The sequence below is a fragment of the Xylocopa sonorina genome, chromosome 7 (assembly GCF_050948175.1).
Source record: "Xylocopa sonorina isolate GNS202 chromosome 7, iyXylSono1_principal, whole genome shotgun sequence".
Classification (NCBI taxonomy): domain Eukaryota; kingdom Metazoa; phylum Arthropoda; class Insecta; order Hymenoptera; family Apidae; genus Xylocopa; species Xylocopa sonorina.
The window spans coordinates 13,555,538-13,573,408 of record NC_135199.1 but is presented as its reverse complement, the minus strand read 5'-3'; the positions used below and the strand labels follow the sequence as shown (position 1 = coordinate 13,573,408).

At 31.8% G+C, this 17,871-nt stretch overlaps 7 protein-coding genes across 9 annotated transcripts in view; 3 read left to right on the top strand and 4 right to left on the bottom strand.

The window, feature by feature from the left end:
• Positions 1 to 175: 175 nt before the first annotated feature.
• Ctsl1 (cathepsin L) lies at positions 176 to 2,548 on the bottom strand. Its single transcript, XM_076898080.1, has 7 exons — positions 2,534 to 2,548; positions 1,647 to 1,758; positions 1,289 to 1,441; positions 1,003 to 1,206; positions 729 to 934; positions 498 to 649; positions 176 to 432 (listed from the first exon to the last, which is right to left on the bottom strand). Exons 2-7 carry the CDS (start codon positions 1,740 to 1,742, stop codon positions 212 to 214), a joined length of 1,032 nt encoding a protein of 343 aa, XP_076754195.1. The 5' UTR covers positions 1,743 to 1,758; positions 2,534 to 2,548; the 3' UTR covers positions 176 to 211.
• A 914-nt stretch (positions 2,549 to 3,462) lies between these two features.
• On the top strand, positions 3,463 to 4,134 carry Nd-b15 (NADH dehydrogenase (ubiquinone) B15 subunit). The gene is made up of 3 exons (XM_076898083.1): positions 3,463 to 3,641; positions 3,712 to 3,855; positions 3,931 to 4,134. Exons 1-3 carry the CDS (start codon positions 3,504 to 3,506, stop codon positions 3,997 to 3,999), a joined length of 351 nt encoding a protein of 116 aa, XP_076754198.1. The 5' UTR covers positions 3,463 to 3,503; the 3' UTR covers positions 4,000 to 4,134.
• A 50-nt stretch (positions 4,135 to 4,184) lies between these two features.
• Positions 4,185 to 4,931, bottom strand: LOC143425350 (trafficking protein particle complex subunit 5-like). Its single transcript, XM_076898082.1, has 3 exons — positions 4,741 to 4,931; positions 4,358 to 4,667; positions 4,185 to 4,285 (listed from the first exon to the last, which is right to left on the bottom strand). Exons 1-3 carry the CDS (start codon positions 4,905 to 4,907, stop codon positions 4,187 to 4,189), a joined length of 576 nt encoding a protein of 191 aa, XP_076754197.1. The 5' UTR covers positions 4,908 to 4,931; the 3' UTR covers positions 4,185 to 4,186.
• Positions 4,932 to 4,952: 21 nt separating this feature from the next.
• On the bottom strand, positions 4,953 to 9,260 carry LOC143425345 (tRNA (34-2'-O)-methyltransferase regulator WDR6-like). Of its 2 annotated transcripts, XM_076898072.1 has the most exons (14): positions 9,184 to 9,260; positions 8,930 to 9,107; positions 8,654 to 8,833; positions 8,437 to 8,587; positions 8,129 to 8,353; positions 7,639 to 8,053; positions 7,411 to 7,563; positions 6,919 to 7,334; positions 6,672 to 6,854; positions 6,431 to 6,584; positions 6,076 to 6,328; positions 5,564 to 6,006; positions 5,297 to 5,462; positions 4,953 to 5,223 (listed from the first exon to the last, which is right to left on the bottom strand). In XM_076898072.1, the coding sequence occupies exons 1-14, from the start codon at positions 9,248 to 9,250 to the stop codon at positions 5,166 to 5,168; spliced, it is 3,042 nt and encodes a 1,013-aa protein (XP_076754187.1). In that variant the 5' UTR covers positions 9,251 to 9,260; the 3' UTR covers positions 4,953 to 5,165. The 2 variants fall into 2 exon arrangements, with proteins under 2 accessions (XP_076754187.1, XP_076754186.1); XM_076898071.1 differs by having other exon boundaries at positions 4,954 to 5,223; positions 6,076 to 6,584.
• Positions 8,260 to 17,871, bottom strand: part of Rept (RuvB-like helicase 2 rept) — a 63,530-nt gene continuing 53,918 nt past the window's right edge. The window contains exon 8 of the mRNA XM_076898079.1: positions 8,260 to 8,271. The gene's annotated coding sequence lies outside the window, so the exon portion shown is untranslated. The remainder of the gene's footprint in view (positions 8,272 to 17,871) is intronic.
• On the top strand, positions 9,858 to 11,007 carry LOC143425349 (putative glutathione-specific gamma-glutamylcyclotransferase 2). The gene is made up of 2 exons (XM_076898081.1): positions 9,858 to 10,114; positions 10,441 to 11,007. The coding sequence occupies exons 1-2, from the start codon at positions 9,965 to 9,967 to the stop codon at positions 10,945 to 10,947; spliced, it is 657 nt and encodes a 218-aa protein (XP_076754196.1). The 5' UTR covers positions 9,858 to 9,964; the 3' UTR covers positions 10,948 to 11,007.
• Cycg (cyclin G) lies at positions 11,568 to 16,261 on the top strand. 2 transcript variants are annotated; one of them, XM_076897739.1, is made up of 7 exons: positions 11,568 to 11,725; positions 13,771 to 14,018; positions 14,093 to 14,509; positions 14,600 to 14,854; positions 14,944 to 15,152; positions 15,237 to 15,308; positions 15,382 to 16,261. In XM_076897739.1, the coding sequence occupies exons 2-6, from the start codon at positions 13,899 to 13,901 to the stop codon at positions 15,280 to 15,282; spliced, it is 1,047 nt and encodes a 348-aa protein (XP_076753854.1). In that variant the 5' UTR covers positions 11,568 to 11,725; positions 13,771 to 13,898; the 3' UTR covers positions 15,283 to 15,308; positions 15,382 to 16,261. The 2 variants fall into 2 exon arrangements, with proteins under 2 accessions (XP_076753854.1, XP_076753855.1); XM_076897740.1 differs by lacking the exons at positions 15,237 to 15,308; positions 15,382 to 16,261 and having other exon boundaries at positions 14,600 to 14,849.

Below are 17,871 nucleotides of genomic sequence, written 5' to 3'. Positions count from 1 at the left end.
CATATATTTACTTTTTTCTCGATGTATGGATATACAAACGTTAATACAATATAATACATTCAAATATCTATTATCTGCAGGCGAATCGGAAATTGAACACCCCTCTTCATTAATATTCTTTTCTTTTTTTTTAATCCTTTTATTTATATATATTAAAATTATTTGTATACGTGTGTTTGCATGTAAAATCCTTATCCTTAACATAGATAAATTATGCTCCAGATCCAACAAGAGGATAACTAGCACTAGAGGCAATACCGCAATGATTCGATTTATTTCTGGTCATTTTAATATATCCCTTGTCGCCCCATGTCTCGCCCCAACTATTTTTTACAAGCCAGTAGTCTTGATCATTTTCATCAGTTCCGTATCCCACCACTAACACCCCATGATCCAACTCTGTTTGAGAGCACTCGGGTTCGTAATAGACTCCTATAATTTGTACATAAAAGTGTAAATCCCAGTCTTGGTTTATGTAATGTAATAAACAAACAAACCTTCGGAATAAAATTGGAATGATTGGTGAGACGCATCGATAGCGACAGAGACAGGGCCTATGGTGGCAACTGCTGCTTTCAGTTTTTTCTCACTTCCATTTGGAATATCTGTATAACCAATATCGGAAGCGCCGCTATTCATCGGGGTGTATCTATAGATTAAACAATAGTTATAATATATTTATAATTTAAATATTGCATGTTGGAAAGATTTTCTGACAAAATCCTTACCTGCAGTTGTCATTCTCAGCTTCGTACGGGTAAGTAGCTTCTGTATCTAGACCTCCGTTATCTTTAATGTATTGGAAGGCTCCATCCATCAATCCTCCGCTGCATCCATTGTTTCCATACTTTCCAGAGCAATCGATTAAATTTTGCTCGCTCAAAGAAACCAAAACCCCAGTTTGTCGAAAATGCTGTCCTTCTAGAGCTCCAGTCTACATAACGATTAAAGTCTATTAATTCTATTTAAATAATTTTACACGTCGGTAATCGTAAAACTTACTGCAGAGAATGACCAGCACGATCCACAGTGTCCCTGATCTTTAACCGGAGTTACAGCTCCGTGTTCTCTCCAATCTACAGATTCTGGTAGTTCTACATTCGCTGGTTCAATAAATGAAGCACCTATGGGTTGCCTTTGAGATCTTAATTTAACATTTATGGATTTGTTGAAACCGTTCAATGTATTCACAAACTCGTGATGAAGCTAAAAAATGCGATTGTACAGCTTCTAGTAAGTACGTTCGATAACGTACAACAAAATTATTTATCCCATACAAATCACTCACCATATCTCCGTACTTATTCATCTTCAATTTATATGAAACTTTCTTCATTTCGTAATTACTATTGTGTTTAGCAATTTTATGTTTGTTGTCCATAAATATCTTCATTCGAAATCTTTCTTCGACATCAGATTTGTATACTTTGTTGTGTTCCATCTAGCGATTAATAATAACATAGAATAATATTATTTACACATAAAGACAGATACAACGATAAAGTTTGGACATCGTTTACTAGTAATAACAACCGATTTATCTCGGGACATAAAATTTTTAGTGCTCTATACAAAGTACATACGAATTACTGCTACATTGGCGATAGGTCTTGTAAAGATAATCCAGATAGAAATTCTATTATTACCTTAAAGGTTGTCCATTCCTGATTGACTAATTCGAAAAAAGATACAGCTTCCACTGTGGCAAATATTACCGCAATTAAAAATAAAAACAGCCTCATGGTTTCGGAATTATACCTGGAAATAAATAATGTCCACTAAATAATTTTGCCAAATAAACTTCTAAGCAAAACAGAACTCGAAACGAATCGCAGATTCAACTAGATTCCGACAAATTAACGTTATCACAAAGGACAGTTGCAATCGCGCAGTTTTGTATTTCGTTTCATTTTACGTAATTCACAATTATTGTATCGATTAATAAAAATCTCGTGTTCGACAAAGGATCGTTAAGTTTACTTGAAAATTTTATATTTTTACCGTAAAAAAATAAACGATTACTTTATTGCTCGATTTATTCGCACGATAGCATTAAACGAAACAAAAATATGCATTAACAGACTGCGCGTAAACCGTTACGTTGCAGCCATTATTAATGACATTTTATCTGAATATATTGAGTCATACGAACAAAGATCAACAAGAGAATAAACAATAATCATTAAATGAAATTCCTGCTCTCGATTGAAAAATCAATTGATTTGTCGCTAATTACACGTAAGCGGAAGAACGCGAAACGTACAGAATATTCATGAAAAACCGTAAAACATATCTAACCGTAGTAATTGTGTTTATTATTATTGAATTAAGATTCAGAAATTTCTAATGATAATACCAGAATGTAGTAGGTCGGAACGTAAGCAACGTAGACAAGAAGAAAGAACAAAGAACGAAGAATACAAACGTTGCGTTGCGTCGATCGTGAAGAAAACAAATGTCATTATTATATTTATAATTATATGTATAATATGCTTACTTTTAAGTTTATGTAAAATAGATTTGAATGCGTTACCAAGTACGGAAACAGTTGTTACAAAAGCTTATTCACGAACAAGCGAATATCCACAATCTATCTATACTACGTTCTGTCCAACTTTCAACTACTTAATATAAAGTATTCTCTTTTTGCTATATTCTTTGCCTTTCCCCTCTTCCAATGTGATTCATCGTTGTCAGCTGTTGTTGTTTGACAGCGTTTCTCAACTCCCGCGTTTATTAAATAATTTCTAACAACAATTATTCATTATCGTTCTCTCGAAAAAATCTGAAATATAATTAACAATAATGATATAGTATATAATAAAGTACCCACTTATATACTTCTATACTCGTACTCTTTAGTTATATAACAAGTTAAGTTGACAAATTGGAACGAGTCAATTTGAATGTAATTTAAATAGAATTTGATCAATCATTGGGAGACACTGAAGATTATCATATATAATTCTTATCTACTCACGTGCGTTTCTATACACATTTACTTTGAATATGTTGTGTAAATCTAATTCAATATGATCGCCCGTAATACATACATTGCCCTTGTCATGTGATTCTGATAAGTATGATTTAACAACGCACATTTTAAGCGCCTATGTGCACATGTCTATCGTTAAATGCAGATACATTTTATCGGGAATACTATTTGCGCATTAATTCATTAAATTCTAATCTGTCCATTATTCGCGTTTAGAAGATTTGTTTATTTCCATTTTACGCATTAATATATACGATAAAACTGTCCTGTTTTTTACAAATTTTTATTCGTTCGGTTTAAAAAAAATACTTAAGCGTAATGGTTTGAAACAAACGCTTGAAACATTTTTCATTTATTCAATTCGACATTGAAAAAAGCTTTTATCCAGCGAGAAATGGAGCAATAGGTATAGTCGATCACGTAACTAACGCCGCGTGCGTCACTACCGTCGTTGTGTTTTACGGGACTTAACACTTTACTCGTAAATAAAAAGGATTCATTCGAAAAGATGAGCTCTTCAAGAATCGACTCGTTCGATGTATCAGCAAAGCAACGGGAAATATTAGAATTTAGACACGCAAGAAGAAATCAATTACGTCAACAATATTTGAAGGAGGTCCTTAACCCAGCACGACAAACGATGGTTGTACGTATCGATGTATAATTAGAGAAGTTTATCTATGTAATTTAGAAATTTACATTCACAAAATATACAGATGGATACTGCATACGAACGGTACGCTGCATTGAGACTTAAACGTGAATACATTGGAAAATTAAAAGCAGGATATCACTTATGGTTTACCGCAGGATATGTGGCAATATATGCCTTAATGGTGTGGGATGTAAAAAGTGGCAAGGTAAATCAGTAAATAATTTGAAAGTACTTATTATCAAAGCATATACATACTAGAAGTACGTGTTCCTTGTTACAGGATGAACAACGTGGGAGATATGACAGAGGTGAAATGCAAGTTCTAGAAAGAGACTTTGTATACCAATAAATTGTTGATGCATATATATTTTAACACAAAATAAAGTAGTCCAATCAGAACAAATACTTTGTGATCATTAATATCAGTTACATTGATACATATTATATAATACTTGATTGAAGTTAATACAAAATGGTTGATGAAAATCAGAATTCGACTTTACCATTTTTTTATACTCTCCTCTGTTCATATTCGTTTAACGATCTTCAAGTTGTTTGTCACGAGCAACAACAGCGTCATCAAATTTAACCATGTACGTTGTCCCCTTGTGCCAATGCGCAGTTACTTTTGCCGGCTGTAAATATAAATATATTCATTTTCGATTTTCTTATTAATAACGGCAATATCAAAGAAAGTTAATACTTACAAATCCACAATCGCAAAGAATAGCTTCAACTATTCCAGCGATAAAAGAGGCACAATTTAAGCTTCCCTTATCTTTCGGAACCGATATGAATTTATTTACCAATGCTTCTTTTTCTATAATATAATAAGTACGCTCGTCGTCGTTTGCGTGTTCTAACTTGTCAGCTTCACGACCGAACAATGATTTCCATACTGTACTTTTAACGAATAATAAAATATTTAATAACTTTATCTCACGTTTACCTCCCTTCTCTCGGACGACGAGAAGATCTGTTATTCTGTGGCCAACCTCGGCACCTATTTCAGCCAATCTGACCAATAAATAGAAGGATACTATTTTTACGTAGCAGCTTTTATTAACGATAATCACGAATGTTTACCTACTTATTTTGTAATTCTGGTACAGTATAAACTCGATTTTGACAGTACTGTACAAGTTCTGAAAATAACAGTGCGAAACAACTCAAGCTAACCTCGCCTTTTCCTTTACTTAACGATTTGTCGAGAATGCTTGTTCGGGTTCGAACCGCAGAGATTGTAATGCTTGTCATTTTCGTAAAATTATTACTGTTTTAATTATTAACCTTACGTTTAAACAGTTTAGTTTCTTTTTAGGAATTCAACAATATATTTGTATCATTGACAAAATAATTGTATCGAACGGTAAATTGTTTACTTTCTATGCGAATTCGCCATCTGGTGATAGAAAGTGAAATTATTTACTACTTTTTAAAAGAACATCGAGAAAGCTATTTTATTGTAGAAAATATTTTATTGTAGAAAATCGTTGTATATGAGATCGTTGTATTTCATTTAGTGATCAATGTTTCAAATCCTCTACCATAAATGCACGCAACTGATTCACCCCTACAATAAATAAAATAAAAATAAAGCTATTAACGTTAGATATCGAGTATCATAGGGATGGAAAAAGATGTACCTCGAATTATACCATGAAGTTATGCCCTTCGAATCTGTCACAAATGTAAAGATCTTCTGCAATATTGTTACAGATAATGTGTCATCGTTATAATCATAACGATACATAATTACTTGCTGATCCAGTCCAACGGTAAAAATCGTATTCTTTTCGTGAAATATTACGCCTAAACAGATAATCGTAATAAAAATGAAAAAATTAAAGAATACGAATATAAACACATTATAAGTATATGTATTCATAAACGCAGGGAATGTAATTACGTACCTGTAATTTGAGCAGCATGTGTAGCTGATGTACTCCATCTTGACAATAGCAAAATATCTAATCGTCCTTTGGCGCTTAATAACTGAACTTTAAATCGGATAATGCTAAATAAATTATCATCACCACCAGTTCCTAATAAATATTCGTCCTGTCCAATCATTTTTATGTCATACGAATTAATTCCAGATTGGTGTAAATCAAATTCTGCGATGGATACATCTTTAATGTCTTGGAATTTGTACTCTTCAGTTTGTTGAAATTGTATAATTTTCGAAATGTAATCAGTAAAGTCGATAAATCGGCCTATTCCATCGGTTGACATAGTTAACGCAATTACTTTTTCATTGCATGTTAATATAGTGATTTTTGATATACAACGGTCAACACACCTCACGGATGCTTTCAAGGATAATTTCTTTGCCTTAATATCATATAAAAATATTCTGTAAATAATATTTACTATATTTTGTAAACCGTTTGAACATTGTAAAAGATAAAAGTAAAATAATTACCTTACAAATCCGTCTGCACAGGCAACAAAAAGTAGTACATATTGTAAGTTTTTATCGTAACGATAAATCTCAACATCCATATATCGGGTTTCAGGTTGTGCAATGTAAGGTTCTTCGCACTGTTTTTTCTGGTGCCGATCGAATCCATACAACATATGGGATGTAATATCGTGGCAAGAAATATCTGCACTATGTAACAATGTTTCGCTACCTTTTATATCAATTTCCCAAACTTTCATTTGAGCTCTTCCACCTCCCGAAACAACAAGATATCTGTTCTTTAAATAATTAGATGATTGATGCAATTTTAGGCAAGCTATAAACTTTATACTAGAGATATGACCATGAAATATACCCAGTGTCCGAAAGGTGAAATTATTTTCTACTGATACGCTTGAAATATAACTAATGCGCAAAGTACCGTCTTCACCTCCAGATATAAAGATATTGTACTGACCAATTTTTGATATCGGGTTAATACAGTGTATCTCTTTTGTGTGAAAACCATTCTAAACATTTTAGTAAGAAAATTGCACAGTTTCATTTGATTATGAAAAAAGAAAAGAAATATAAAGAAATATAAAGCAATTACTCACTAATAAAGTTGGCGATGTTAAGGAATTTAATAGAAAATCAAATTTATGTACTTCTTTACTACGGATATAGATAAATGTAATAAGTTCATTTAGCAACATACAATCCCATGATCTGTGCCCACCACCACAAGGAACTCTTGCTAAAATTCGACGATGAACCATACTATATATTATAAACTCCATCTGTGAAAAATAATAAGGAGGGAGAAAAGAAGTAAGTATAAAATTTATTTAAACATATATTTACCTCCTTGAAACCAAGTATAAGAGTATCGTTGGAATATTTTAAATGACCGCTAATCCAGTCCATTGGCATCTTTTCTTTATGTAAAGTACACAGTAACTTTGCACTTTTATGTTCGCATAATTCATAAAACCTTAACATTCCATCACGGCCTGCTGATATTAATTTTGAATTCATAATTATAAAGTTCTGTACACCAATTGTCCCATGAATTTTGACGAATGTCTGAATAGGTTTATTGTCTGTTTCGGTTTCATTTGTTGTTTCATAGGATAAGGGAGCTGGTTTGTTAAACTCGAAAACATGCATATTTCCAGCTCTATCTCCACAAACTAACAATCCTTTATATAAAACTGCTGCTGTTAACCAACGTTCTCGACTACGAGGCAAGAGACATATTGATTGCATAGTAATTGATCCTATGTAAGATAAGAGTAATGAAAATTAAACAGTAACTCGGCATTGAATATTCCGCTTTTCTTTTTCCTAATATACCTTCTATAGTGAAATTAAATATTTTTAAAATTCCATTTATTCCACAAATTACTATTTCGTTTGTTTTTAGCCACTGTACAGAAAATATTTGATGTTCCATTATCTTCTCTTCTAAAATCTTTTGCAACTTCTTGTCAGTTGGAATTTCAGTTTCTGCAAATCATTATGCATAACATAACATTGTAATGGTCAATATAATTTTCTCAGTATTACGTATTACCATCTTACCTTTATATATTGCTATATATCCATCCCTTGATGCAAGACAAACATAGGAATGGCATAAAGAAACTTCCATGACACAGTATGTATTATATTTTTCTAAGTATAACAACTCTTGTAGATTACTATGGCATTTATCAAAGATGAATAGAAAACCATTTTCGTTAAAAATTAGAAGATTACCGCTGCTTAAACAGCAAACATATTTTGGCAAAGTGCATGCGTGTTCTTTAGGTATTGTTGTAACTTTTTTAATACAACCATTACCAGCAGGCCATGCATGAACCGCACCATCAGCACCTCCAGTAAATATGGTTTTATTATCATTCGATGTATCGATACTCCATATAGCAGCACCATGATGGGCACAAATTTTACTAAGTAATTTACCATCCAATGACCAAGTACACATAAGAGAATCCTACAATTATATTTCAATCAAAATGAGCTATCCTCGTTAAAATATTGTTTATTATGTATTAATTACAATGTTTACCTCTCCTATTGTAATCACAGTTCTGTCCCTAATGATACATTTCCATACTCTAGCTGTATGACCAAACATTGTTCGTACTAGTTTTACACTTGCTTCTTTCCAATTTATGTCATTACTTTCATCGCTTTCGTCGCTATTTATTTTCCATAGTCGGACTGTTCTATCGTCCGACGTAGAGCAAATAAGTCGTGCCAATGGATCATATGCAACTGAAAAGATTACACCCTAAAATTGAATTTTTTATTACATTTATACTTTTAAGATCTAATACATCACAAAAGCAAATATTAAATTAATGTGTTACAAACATTGTGTCCTTGTAAACGGTGCAAAACTGGTGAAGTTTCAACATTATTATAAGTATGATTAATTTCCCATATTAATATTTCCTGATACACAGTTCCACTAAAAATAACTATATCTTTATTATTATTATTAATTGATATAGAGCCAGCATATCTAAGAAAGAAGTTAAGTTTAATCTCAAAATATAACTTTTACAATTATATTTAAATGTAAGGATACAGAATGCATTTTTCTTCGCACCATGTACTTTGATAACGTTCATTGAATAGATCGTACACGCGTACATTGTTATGTGCTAGAAGAACGCATAAATAATCGCATCTATCAATTGTCAACCATTTCGCCGCTATTATCCAGTCGTTGAGCTCCTTTTTGTAAGACTTGGAACATTCCTCGATACTAAAATAAATATTTTATTATCATTATAAAATAAGTATACGATACAAAGCAATAGCGGTAGTTTTAGTTGCACGAATGTTTAACATTAAATCATACGTAAACGTTCCTTCTTTGTGGTAAATTTTAAATGTGCAAAAAAAATTGGCACCAAACACGGTTAATTTATTATTAGGCCCTTCGACGATCCCATGTATGTTATATGGATAGGAGCAACTTATTTTGTTTATCAACTTGAAAGTGTCAACATCAAAAGCGTATAGCGTACACCCCATACCTATATGCAAAATAAGACATTATTTAAAGTAATAATCGTAATGGAAAATTTGACTTATTCTAAACATTCCACTAACCTATAAAAATGATATTATTGATACATCGTACAGCAAGTACATCGGTACACAGAAGTTTTGTAAACATTTTAAAGAATAAATTTCACCTAAGATACATAAGATGTATATTTTTTTTTTTTAATTAATTGATCTAATTATTCTGTGTTAAAGAGGTAACGCGACTAGCGAATTAGTAGCGCTGTATTATTTATCTATGGTAGAATAGAATACTGTTTGCCGTTCCGTTCGTGCAGGTAGTTATCCGATTTTATTCCACCTCTAAGTTATAATTATAAAAATCCGATTTTCATAGATTCTACATTTTTATTCAGATAAACACGTGTGTCTGTACAGAACTTTCACACGCGACACGTTTTACAATTATTATTCCGAAGAAAATTGGAGAGCTAAATATATATATATATATATATATATATATATATATATATATATATATATATATATTGAAATATATTTTTCACCTGTTAGAGATTATTTTCGATACGTAAGAAGAACTAGAATATTATTTGTCAAATAATCGCATATCTTATAGATCGTTATCATAAATTTGACCGTAGAATACTTCATATTTTTAATTACTTTACTCGATCGAAATTATATCGCTATGCGAACATATCGGTACTGTATATATATATAATGTTGTTAATGCAACATCGATCAAATACTTATTGTGGGGAAAAGGAAAATAATGTCTTATTCAAAATTAATGATAAGTATTTGCTGGAAAAAATAATAATTTTAAATGAGAGATCGAGATAGTCATTGAAGGAATTACCGTTTAATGAGAGGAATCATAATGTGGGTGTTTGGTTATGGTTCACTGATATGGAAAGCAGACTTTCCATACGAGGAAGTTCTTGTTGGACACATCAAAGGATACGTTAGAAGATTTTATCAGAAAAGTACCGATCATAGAGGAATACCTAGTAAAGTATGTATTAAATGTCTTCAAACGCTTTCTTCTACAGAAACAGTCGTTGTCGGTTGTCAGTTGTCAGTTTTATGATTACCGCTATCTAGACGGTGCTTCTACCTCTTTCCTGAATCATTTAGTTAATTTCATATTTTTTCACTGTTCAGAACGGAATACAGAGAAAAAGTTCATTTACGTACGATTATTTAATCTATGATAGTTTTGCTTCCACAAATAGTTAACCTCTACTAAAATCTAAGATAAAAGTCTCTGTTAATGTAATTACAGATTATGTTAATATATTACATTAAATATCTAATTGTATGCATATTATTTTGTTGCAGCCTGGTCGCGTCGTTACGTTACTTTCTTCCGACAATCCAAACGACCAAGTATGGGGCGTTGCTTATAAAATATCACCTCAAAATATAGATAAAGTCGTCAAACACCTGGATTACAGGGAGAAGGGAGGTTACGAGAGGAAAAGCGTTCTGTTTCATCCGTCTTACTCGATTAAAAATATAGAATCGCACGTATCGGGAAATAACAATTGGCAAAATGAAATTGGAAATGAAAAGTTGCTTCCATCTGAATCGGAGAATGTACCATTTTATATTACGATTTATATAGGCGGAGAAGATAATCCAAATTATGCAGGTATAGAAGATATACGTACAATAGCGAAACATATATTGGTATCGTACGGTCCTAGCGGTGCTAACACGGAATATTTATATAAATTGGCATCTGCTATGCGAGTAATAGCACCGAATGTAAACGACGATCATTTATATACGTTAGAAGCAGCAGTAAAGACGTTAGAACAAGAAAAGAATAGCGAAATAAAATAGATAGAAATCTGTATGTCGGTAAAAGTAAATAAAAAGTCATTTTTCCTAATACTAATGTAATCGGAAGTTTCTATTTAAAGTACAGGAATAGGAGTAGGTAAATTGTTTGTATTATTTATTCGACTAGCGTGCTTAATAACGTTATTTTTTTTACACAAGAACGAATGGATTATTAAAAAATTATTTCTATTTTCTACCTATACCGACATAGGTATACATGTTTGTGCATATTGTGTTCCTAACTTTAACATACTATAGGTTTTCGTCTATAGTTTGTAAGCTGAAATGAAGTATTATAGTAAAAACAGAACTCGTAATTTATTTTCTATTAGCTGTAATTTGAAATTTCGAGAAATGTAATATATATGGAATTAAAAATATCGAAATTTCTACATTAATATCCTACCCGTGTATCAGTACCGACGATTGTATCGCGTGAAAAATCAGCAAGTATTAAATAAGTCTGTAATTAAGAAAATATTTAAGAATATATGATTGAATTTTGCGTAAAACGAATGAAAGTAATTAGGATAAAAACGAATGGAATGATTAAACGGTGAGAGAGGAACTACTTTTTTGGTACGCACGAGTGTGCTTTGACGCGTAATGATCAGCTGAACGTACGTATATAGGTAACTCCGCCATTTCTTATTGTTAGACTAACTGTCAAACAGAATATTTCGCTCGCGAATTCGTTTCCTCTCTCTATCGATAAATACGATAAAAAAACACAAGATTGGGTGATCTATCAACGTGAAAGCGTTTCGGACGCATCCGGGTAAGTTTTCTCATCGGATCCCATTACTTTTGATTAAAAATGTTTACGAAATTGTTTAAATGCCTAAAACAAAATGGTGGTAACTAGGAGGAGAGTAGGATCAAAATGTTTTTCATTCTTTCCAATCATTCGTTTTACTTGTCTTTCGTGTAATACCGCATTCATTCGTTTCGATGATAACATCAGATTGAGATTTTATTATATACATAGCAAATAATAGTACTCGAATCTATATTGATATTTTCTTCTTGAACCGCAATTTCGTAAAGTACCTTTGAACCTAAACAATGAATATTGTTTATTTACCATTGATAAGATGAAAGTTAGCAAATTTTTGTTTCATTTCATTGAATCGGAGGAAATTTTGAAATCTGAGGAAATGTAAGAAAAATATTAATCGAAAAGTTTAAATTATAAATTGTTTTTTAGAGAGAATGTAAAAAAAAGCGTAGAATATAGCTCGATATTATATTTTGTTGTCTTCTAATTTCTAATTTCGCACGATAAGAAGAGAAAGAGTAAATTTGTCAACAAAAGGTTCCAATGTTATCTTGTTGACCGTTTCGATAAAGTTCGTTCGAACTCGTATGTATTCGCAATGATTCGGGTATTGCTCATCTGTGCGACGATTTACAAAGCAGATGTTAGTCACAGTATCGTTCGAACACTGGTTCGAGAAGGTTGCGCGTTTCACTCCTGCGGGAGCTCATTGCTCTTACGTAAAGAAAAAAAACAAATATTATATATATATTCTTTCGATGGTTCTGTGATCTCATAATATACCATTCTGTTATATAGTTACTTCTGTAATGAATGGTACGTACATACATTTATTATTACGCTATACTAAACTATACTAAAAGTATTCTCTCGCGAATAATAAACGCGATTAACGATCGACATATAAGCATATTATATTCGTTTATTTACATTTATCAATTGTTTATGGCATAAGAAGTTTAGTTTCTTTTATGTTTAATCAAATTACTTTCCGGTTGTAGTAGTAGCAGCACGTGTATTTCGTTACATCCCAGTCATCCAAGATTTCACGAACAGAAACTTTAATGACATAGAAATATCTTTTAATTATATTTTTATATACAAATATCATTCAATGTGTTATTTTCGTATACTCTGTTTGTAAACACGTTAGGTATATACGAATTCATGTATTATATATATATTCGTAATAATGAGAACGAAAAGTTAAATGAATACTAAATGTATGGTTGCATATTTCAAATTTAAACGTCTCGTTAACACTTTAGGTTGTATATATATTTAATTAGCTTTTTTTTGTATTCGAATGCATTCTCGATCTGTTTGTTTTCGTCTAGTGCGTGATACGAGTAATCGTTCCTTAAATTTTGACAGCTCGTTGCATCAGCCGTTTACCTCTCTGTGAACATTTTTCTCGTTTTCAACGTTTCATCAGCGTTTACGGTCAAATTTAAACACCACCTGATAGCCTGCTGATGTCATTTCTCTAGTAACGATATACTTGTTGATATATTTTTTAATTAATTTCACTTGAAACTTGAATAATACATGCTGTGTTATTATAATGGGAAAAAAAGTTTTTCACTCGTAGACGCACGTACACGCGCGCCCATATGATGTAAGTACTTTTAAGAGAGATATAACTGTGTAAAAGAAAAAGACGAATGATTGAACGCGACCAAGTTATTTCGAATATGATGTTCTTCTAGTACGTTCTTTGAGAAACTTTCGAGTAATTCTGTGGAGAACGCGTCGATGTAAACACGTACATGTTAAAAAACGATCAAAGTAACGAATACTAAATTATTACTAGAAAGGAATAATTATTTTTCATTTATTTAATTTGGGAAAAGTATCGCAGTGTTGGTTGATTTTTCATACTTTGGTAAAATTATTTTTTTTTTTCTTAACGATTGGTACAATTTTTTCAATTACGTTCGTATAAATTTCATCTGATTCAAATGAAATAAATGACTTGAAATTTATTTTTTTTTTATATCGCTCTAATATTATATGCTTATATCGATATTGTATGGTTGTTACAGATACAAGGCTAGCCAGCTGCGCCATTCTTGTGGTGTGACTTCCATATCGTCAGCCACACTACACATACTTTGCATTGCTTTATTCTTTCATCGGTGCTGTAGTGAGCTGTCAGTCACACATTGCAGGAATGGACACATCGGGCTTGCCTGTACCGGATGCAATCCACCCGCTACTTGAACAGTTGCAAGAAGCTTTGGTTCTCGAAGTGAAGTATCAACCTAACCTTCAGTTACCTAGTATATCGCAGGTATGTATATAAATTATCCGATTATACGTTTATAGAAGATTATTCGAAATATTTTTGTCCATGGAAAATTTCAGAACGACGAGATAACAATTGGAGCTCGGGATGGATCTGCTCATGTTTTAAGATGTTTAAAAGTATGGTACGATCTGCCATCGGACGTGTTTTTCGTTGCTATCAATTTAATGGATCGTTTCCTAACAAAAATGAAAGCAAGACCAAAGCACATGGCTTGTATCAGTGTATCTGCTTTTCACATAGCTGCTGTCCAATTAGCACAGTCGTTGGATGCCGATCACCTAGTCTCTATTTCCCAATGCAAATGCACTGGCGGTGATCTTAAACGTATGTCAGAAGTAATACGGAATAAATTAGAATGGGCACCTGGCACTCAACCAGTTACATCTTTAACTTTTATTCGATTATTCAACGCAATGTTTCTTGCAATCGCATCGCAGCTAGGATTAGGAGATGTCTATAGCAGTATTGTTGCGGTAAGAGAGGATAGAGTTTTATTTCTAAAATATTACTATCTTCCCGTTAAGATGTTCTCATTTATAAATTTACCGTTCACTTTATTTCAGGAATCCGAACTTCTCCTTAGGTTAGAAATGGTTGCTTGCGATGGTAACTGTGCAAGTTTGAAACCATCGGAAGTGGCGCTTGTTTTACTTTGCACATATCTAGATGGTGCAGTGAACCGATTAGATACTAATACGGATGCTCCTATATCTACAACTGCTATTTCTAGTTCCTCTATTATCAATACTTCTCTAACATCCAGGCATCAAATGCTTAGACTTTTGGACTTTGCTATAGAACTTCAGAAAATATGTAAGGTAATACTGTAATAGTATGATGATGACTCTTTTCATTTCCACAACTGTCAAAAATAAATGAATAGATGTTTGATACATCGCGTTCACAGATTTCAGATACAAGCTTTTTTTCAACGCACGAAGCTGTGGGTGCTATATTGAGCAAGTATAATGCTCAAGAGCAAACTCCTCACAGACAAAGACTGATATGGAGATTATCCTCTCGTACAGCGCGTCTTTTACGTCCAACTGATAAATTTATTTCTGTATTACCCGCTATCGCCGAACATGCTCCGGTTCCTTCTCCAAGTAAAATCAGGTATGTGTTTGCATTTCCATCATTTACGTGTAGATTATCGAGTGTTTCTATATCGTAGTGAACGTTTAACTCTTTTGTTCGTAGAAAAAGCCGCAAGTTCGGTCGGCGTCATGGAAATAAGAGACGTTAAGCGGCAGTTGATATCGAGGCCTTAAAGTGAGTTAGAAAATTAATTATTATTTTTAAATATTAATCAATATATTGCGATTAATAATGGTCTACTTTAAAGGTGCTGGATCAGACGTTCAATAAATAGTAACGATATACCGAGCGGAAAAAGAAGTTAGTTTTCAATTTGAAATTACTAATGAATTTCGTTAAAGATTTAATAGAAAGTACAAATAATAATGTATTTACGTCGTATAGTAACATTTTTTGGGTACTTGCTTCTATTTCGAGTGTTGAGAAAGAAAAATGGAAACAAATAATACGTTTCAATACCTGAATTGACGGTACATATGTATATCAGATGTGAAATGTATGGAAACGTGCGTGTTCTTTTTTTCTTTTAATTGTATCGCATCTTTTAATAACTGGACAAGAAATTTCATTTTCAAGTTTCAATCAATTATCGATATATGATATAAAATACACGAGTGCCGTAAAAAAGAAAAAAAAGAAAAAAAGAAAAAAAAAGAAAAGAAAAATATGAATAACAAACGAATAAATAAGTTATCTGGTAGTCAGATTAATGTGATACAATATTCATTGTAATTCGTACATTGTGAATGAATTAAAAATGTATGCATATGTTTGCAGAACGTGTTAGAAACAGTGAAAAAAAGAAAATATCAATTATACGCGCGAAAAATGAAAATATAGAGCTAAAGAATTATCGAAACAAATAAGTTATATAAAAGATGAATAAAATTATTTAGGGTGATCAAAGTGTTTATTAAATTTTAATGCTAAAACTTGTGCAAAACTTAAATTGCTATTTAATGTTTTGCCGTGAGATTGTATTTATATATTGTTTAGGAGAAAGTGTACGTGAACGAATGTAAATAAGGTGAATTTTTGTCGAACGGTTTTATAATATCTCGGTCAAACAAAACTGTAACTGCGTCGCATTTATATTAAAACAGGCTATCCGTTTAACCTTTTGTACTCGAATTGTGTTTCTAATATTCTTTTGCGCGGACTTTGTCCCCGTGAACGCTATTTAAATATGTTCACCTGGAAAATTTTATTCGTTTTCATCGAGCAATTGATTCATAGCGATCGAATGAATCTCAACAAGTGCTATTCTCGCTCTAGGGATTATTGCGCGTTTAATGTGCAATTCACGGTTACTTAAAGAATAGGTGATTCTTTTACAAAGTCGTTAGAAAAAAGACCACAACGTATGTACGTTGCGAGTAAATGCAATTCAGAGCGCAAAAGATTAACAATGTAATCTTAAATGCTTCGAGAAACCTTTTTTTAAAAATAACAGAAGAAGTATCAGCTGTGAAAGTATAATTATGTGTAAAATTAATGTAAGGTACATAGTATTATACGCTAGGAATAAGAGTAGCATTTTAAAGCCACAAATTGTGATAGGATTTTTTACTAATGTAGCTTATAAACGTGGCGAATTATTAAAAGTCAACAAACAACTTTTGAGCATTTAGAAATGAAATTTCTTACTTAGAACAGCTCATTTTCTATTCATTTTCTGTATTATAGTTTTTCTGTTAATCTCATAGCGTTTGAAACGCTTTAAAAAAGCAACAATTGAAACAAAAATACTCCAAATGAAGTATAAATGACTTTATATTAAATAATTTTCCATTTCTGTAAGTAAAACGTTAAGAAAGAAAAGGATTAGTTATAAAAAATAAAAGAGTTATGTTCTTATTGTTTCTAAAACTACCTTGTTCTTGAATTGCATCTACAAAAGAGATGATCATCTCGAACAGAGCTTAACTACGTAACGTATCCATATTTTTAACCACTTTATGCTAGTCATAAGTCGTACATATGCTCTAGAAATTTTCAATCTTAATTTAATTCTATTAGGATATTTTATAAAGTGTTTAAGTAAAAAAAAAAGAAGAAATGTACGAAATCGCATATCTCTCGAAACCCTAGTAATGCACTGAAAACTGTCAACCAGGGATATATACTATTATTATATATGAAATTGTATGTATACGCAATTGAGAAATATTGATTCTGTTATCTTGAATCATTATTAATATTTACCAAAAAAGTATTATGCGCGACGGTGAAATTTTGGAAAAATTAAAATTCTGACAAACATTTTTTAATATCATTATTAATGTATCTATAGATATTCCGAAATGAATTTGTAATAAAGATTAGGACGAGACTAACGATTATCTTTTTATGAAATGTATAATTCTGTGTATAAAAACAAAATACATTTGTATGTAAGAGTTATGGTGAATATTTTAGGAAAGAACAGTGCGAAATGTTCTATGGACCATTTATATTATATATATACATATATATATATATATAATCTCAGAATACAACTGTTGTATTAAAAAGCATGTTGCAAAACGAGCTATAATGTGAATTTATTTAAATACTCCATCTTGATCGTTAGAAAACTTTATACAGATTATCATGAAAAACGAAAGTGAGACATGTACTTTGTGGATTACAGGATTACAGGATTTTGTTTCTTTGTTGCGGAGGTGAATGACTCTTTATTCATCGTATACGCATATATAGAGAAATATTCAACAAGAACAAAATCCACGTGCATATT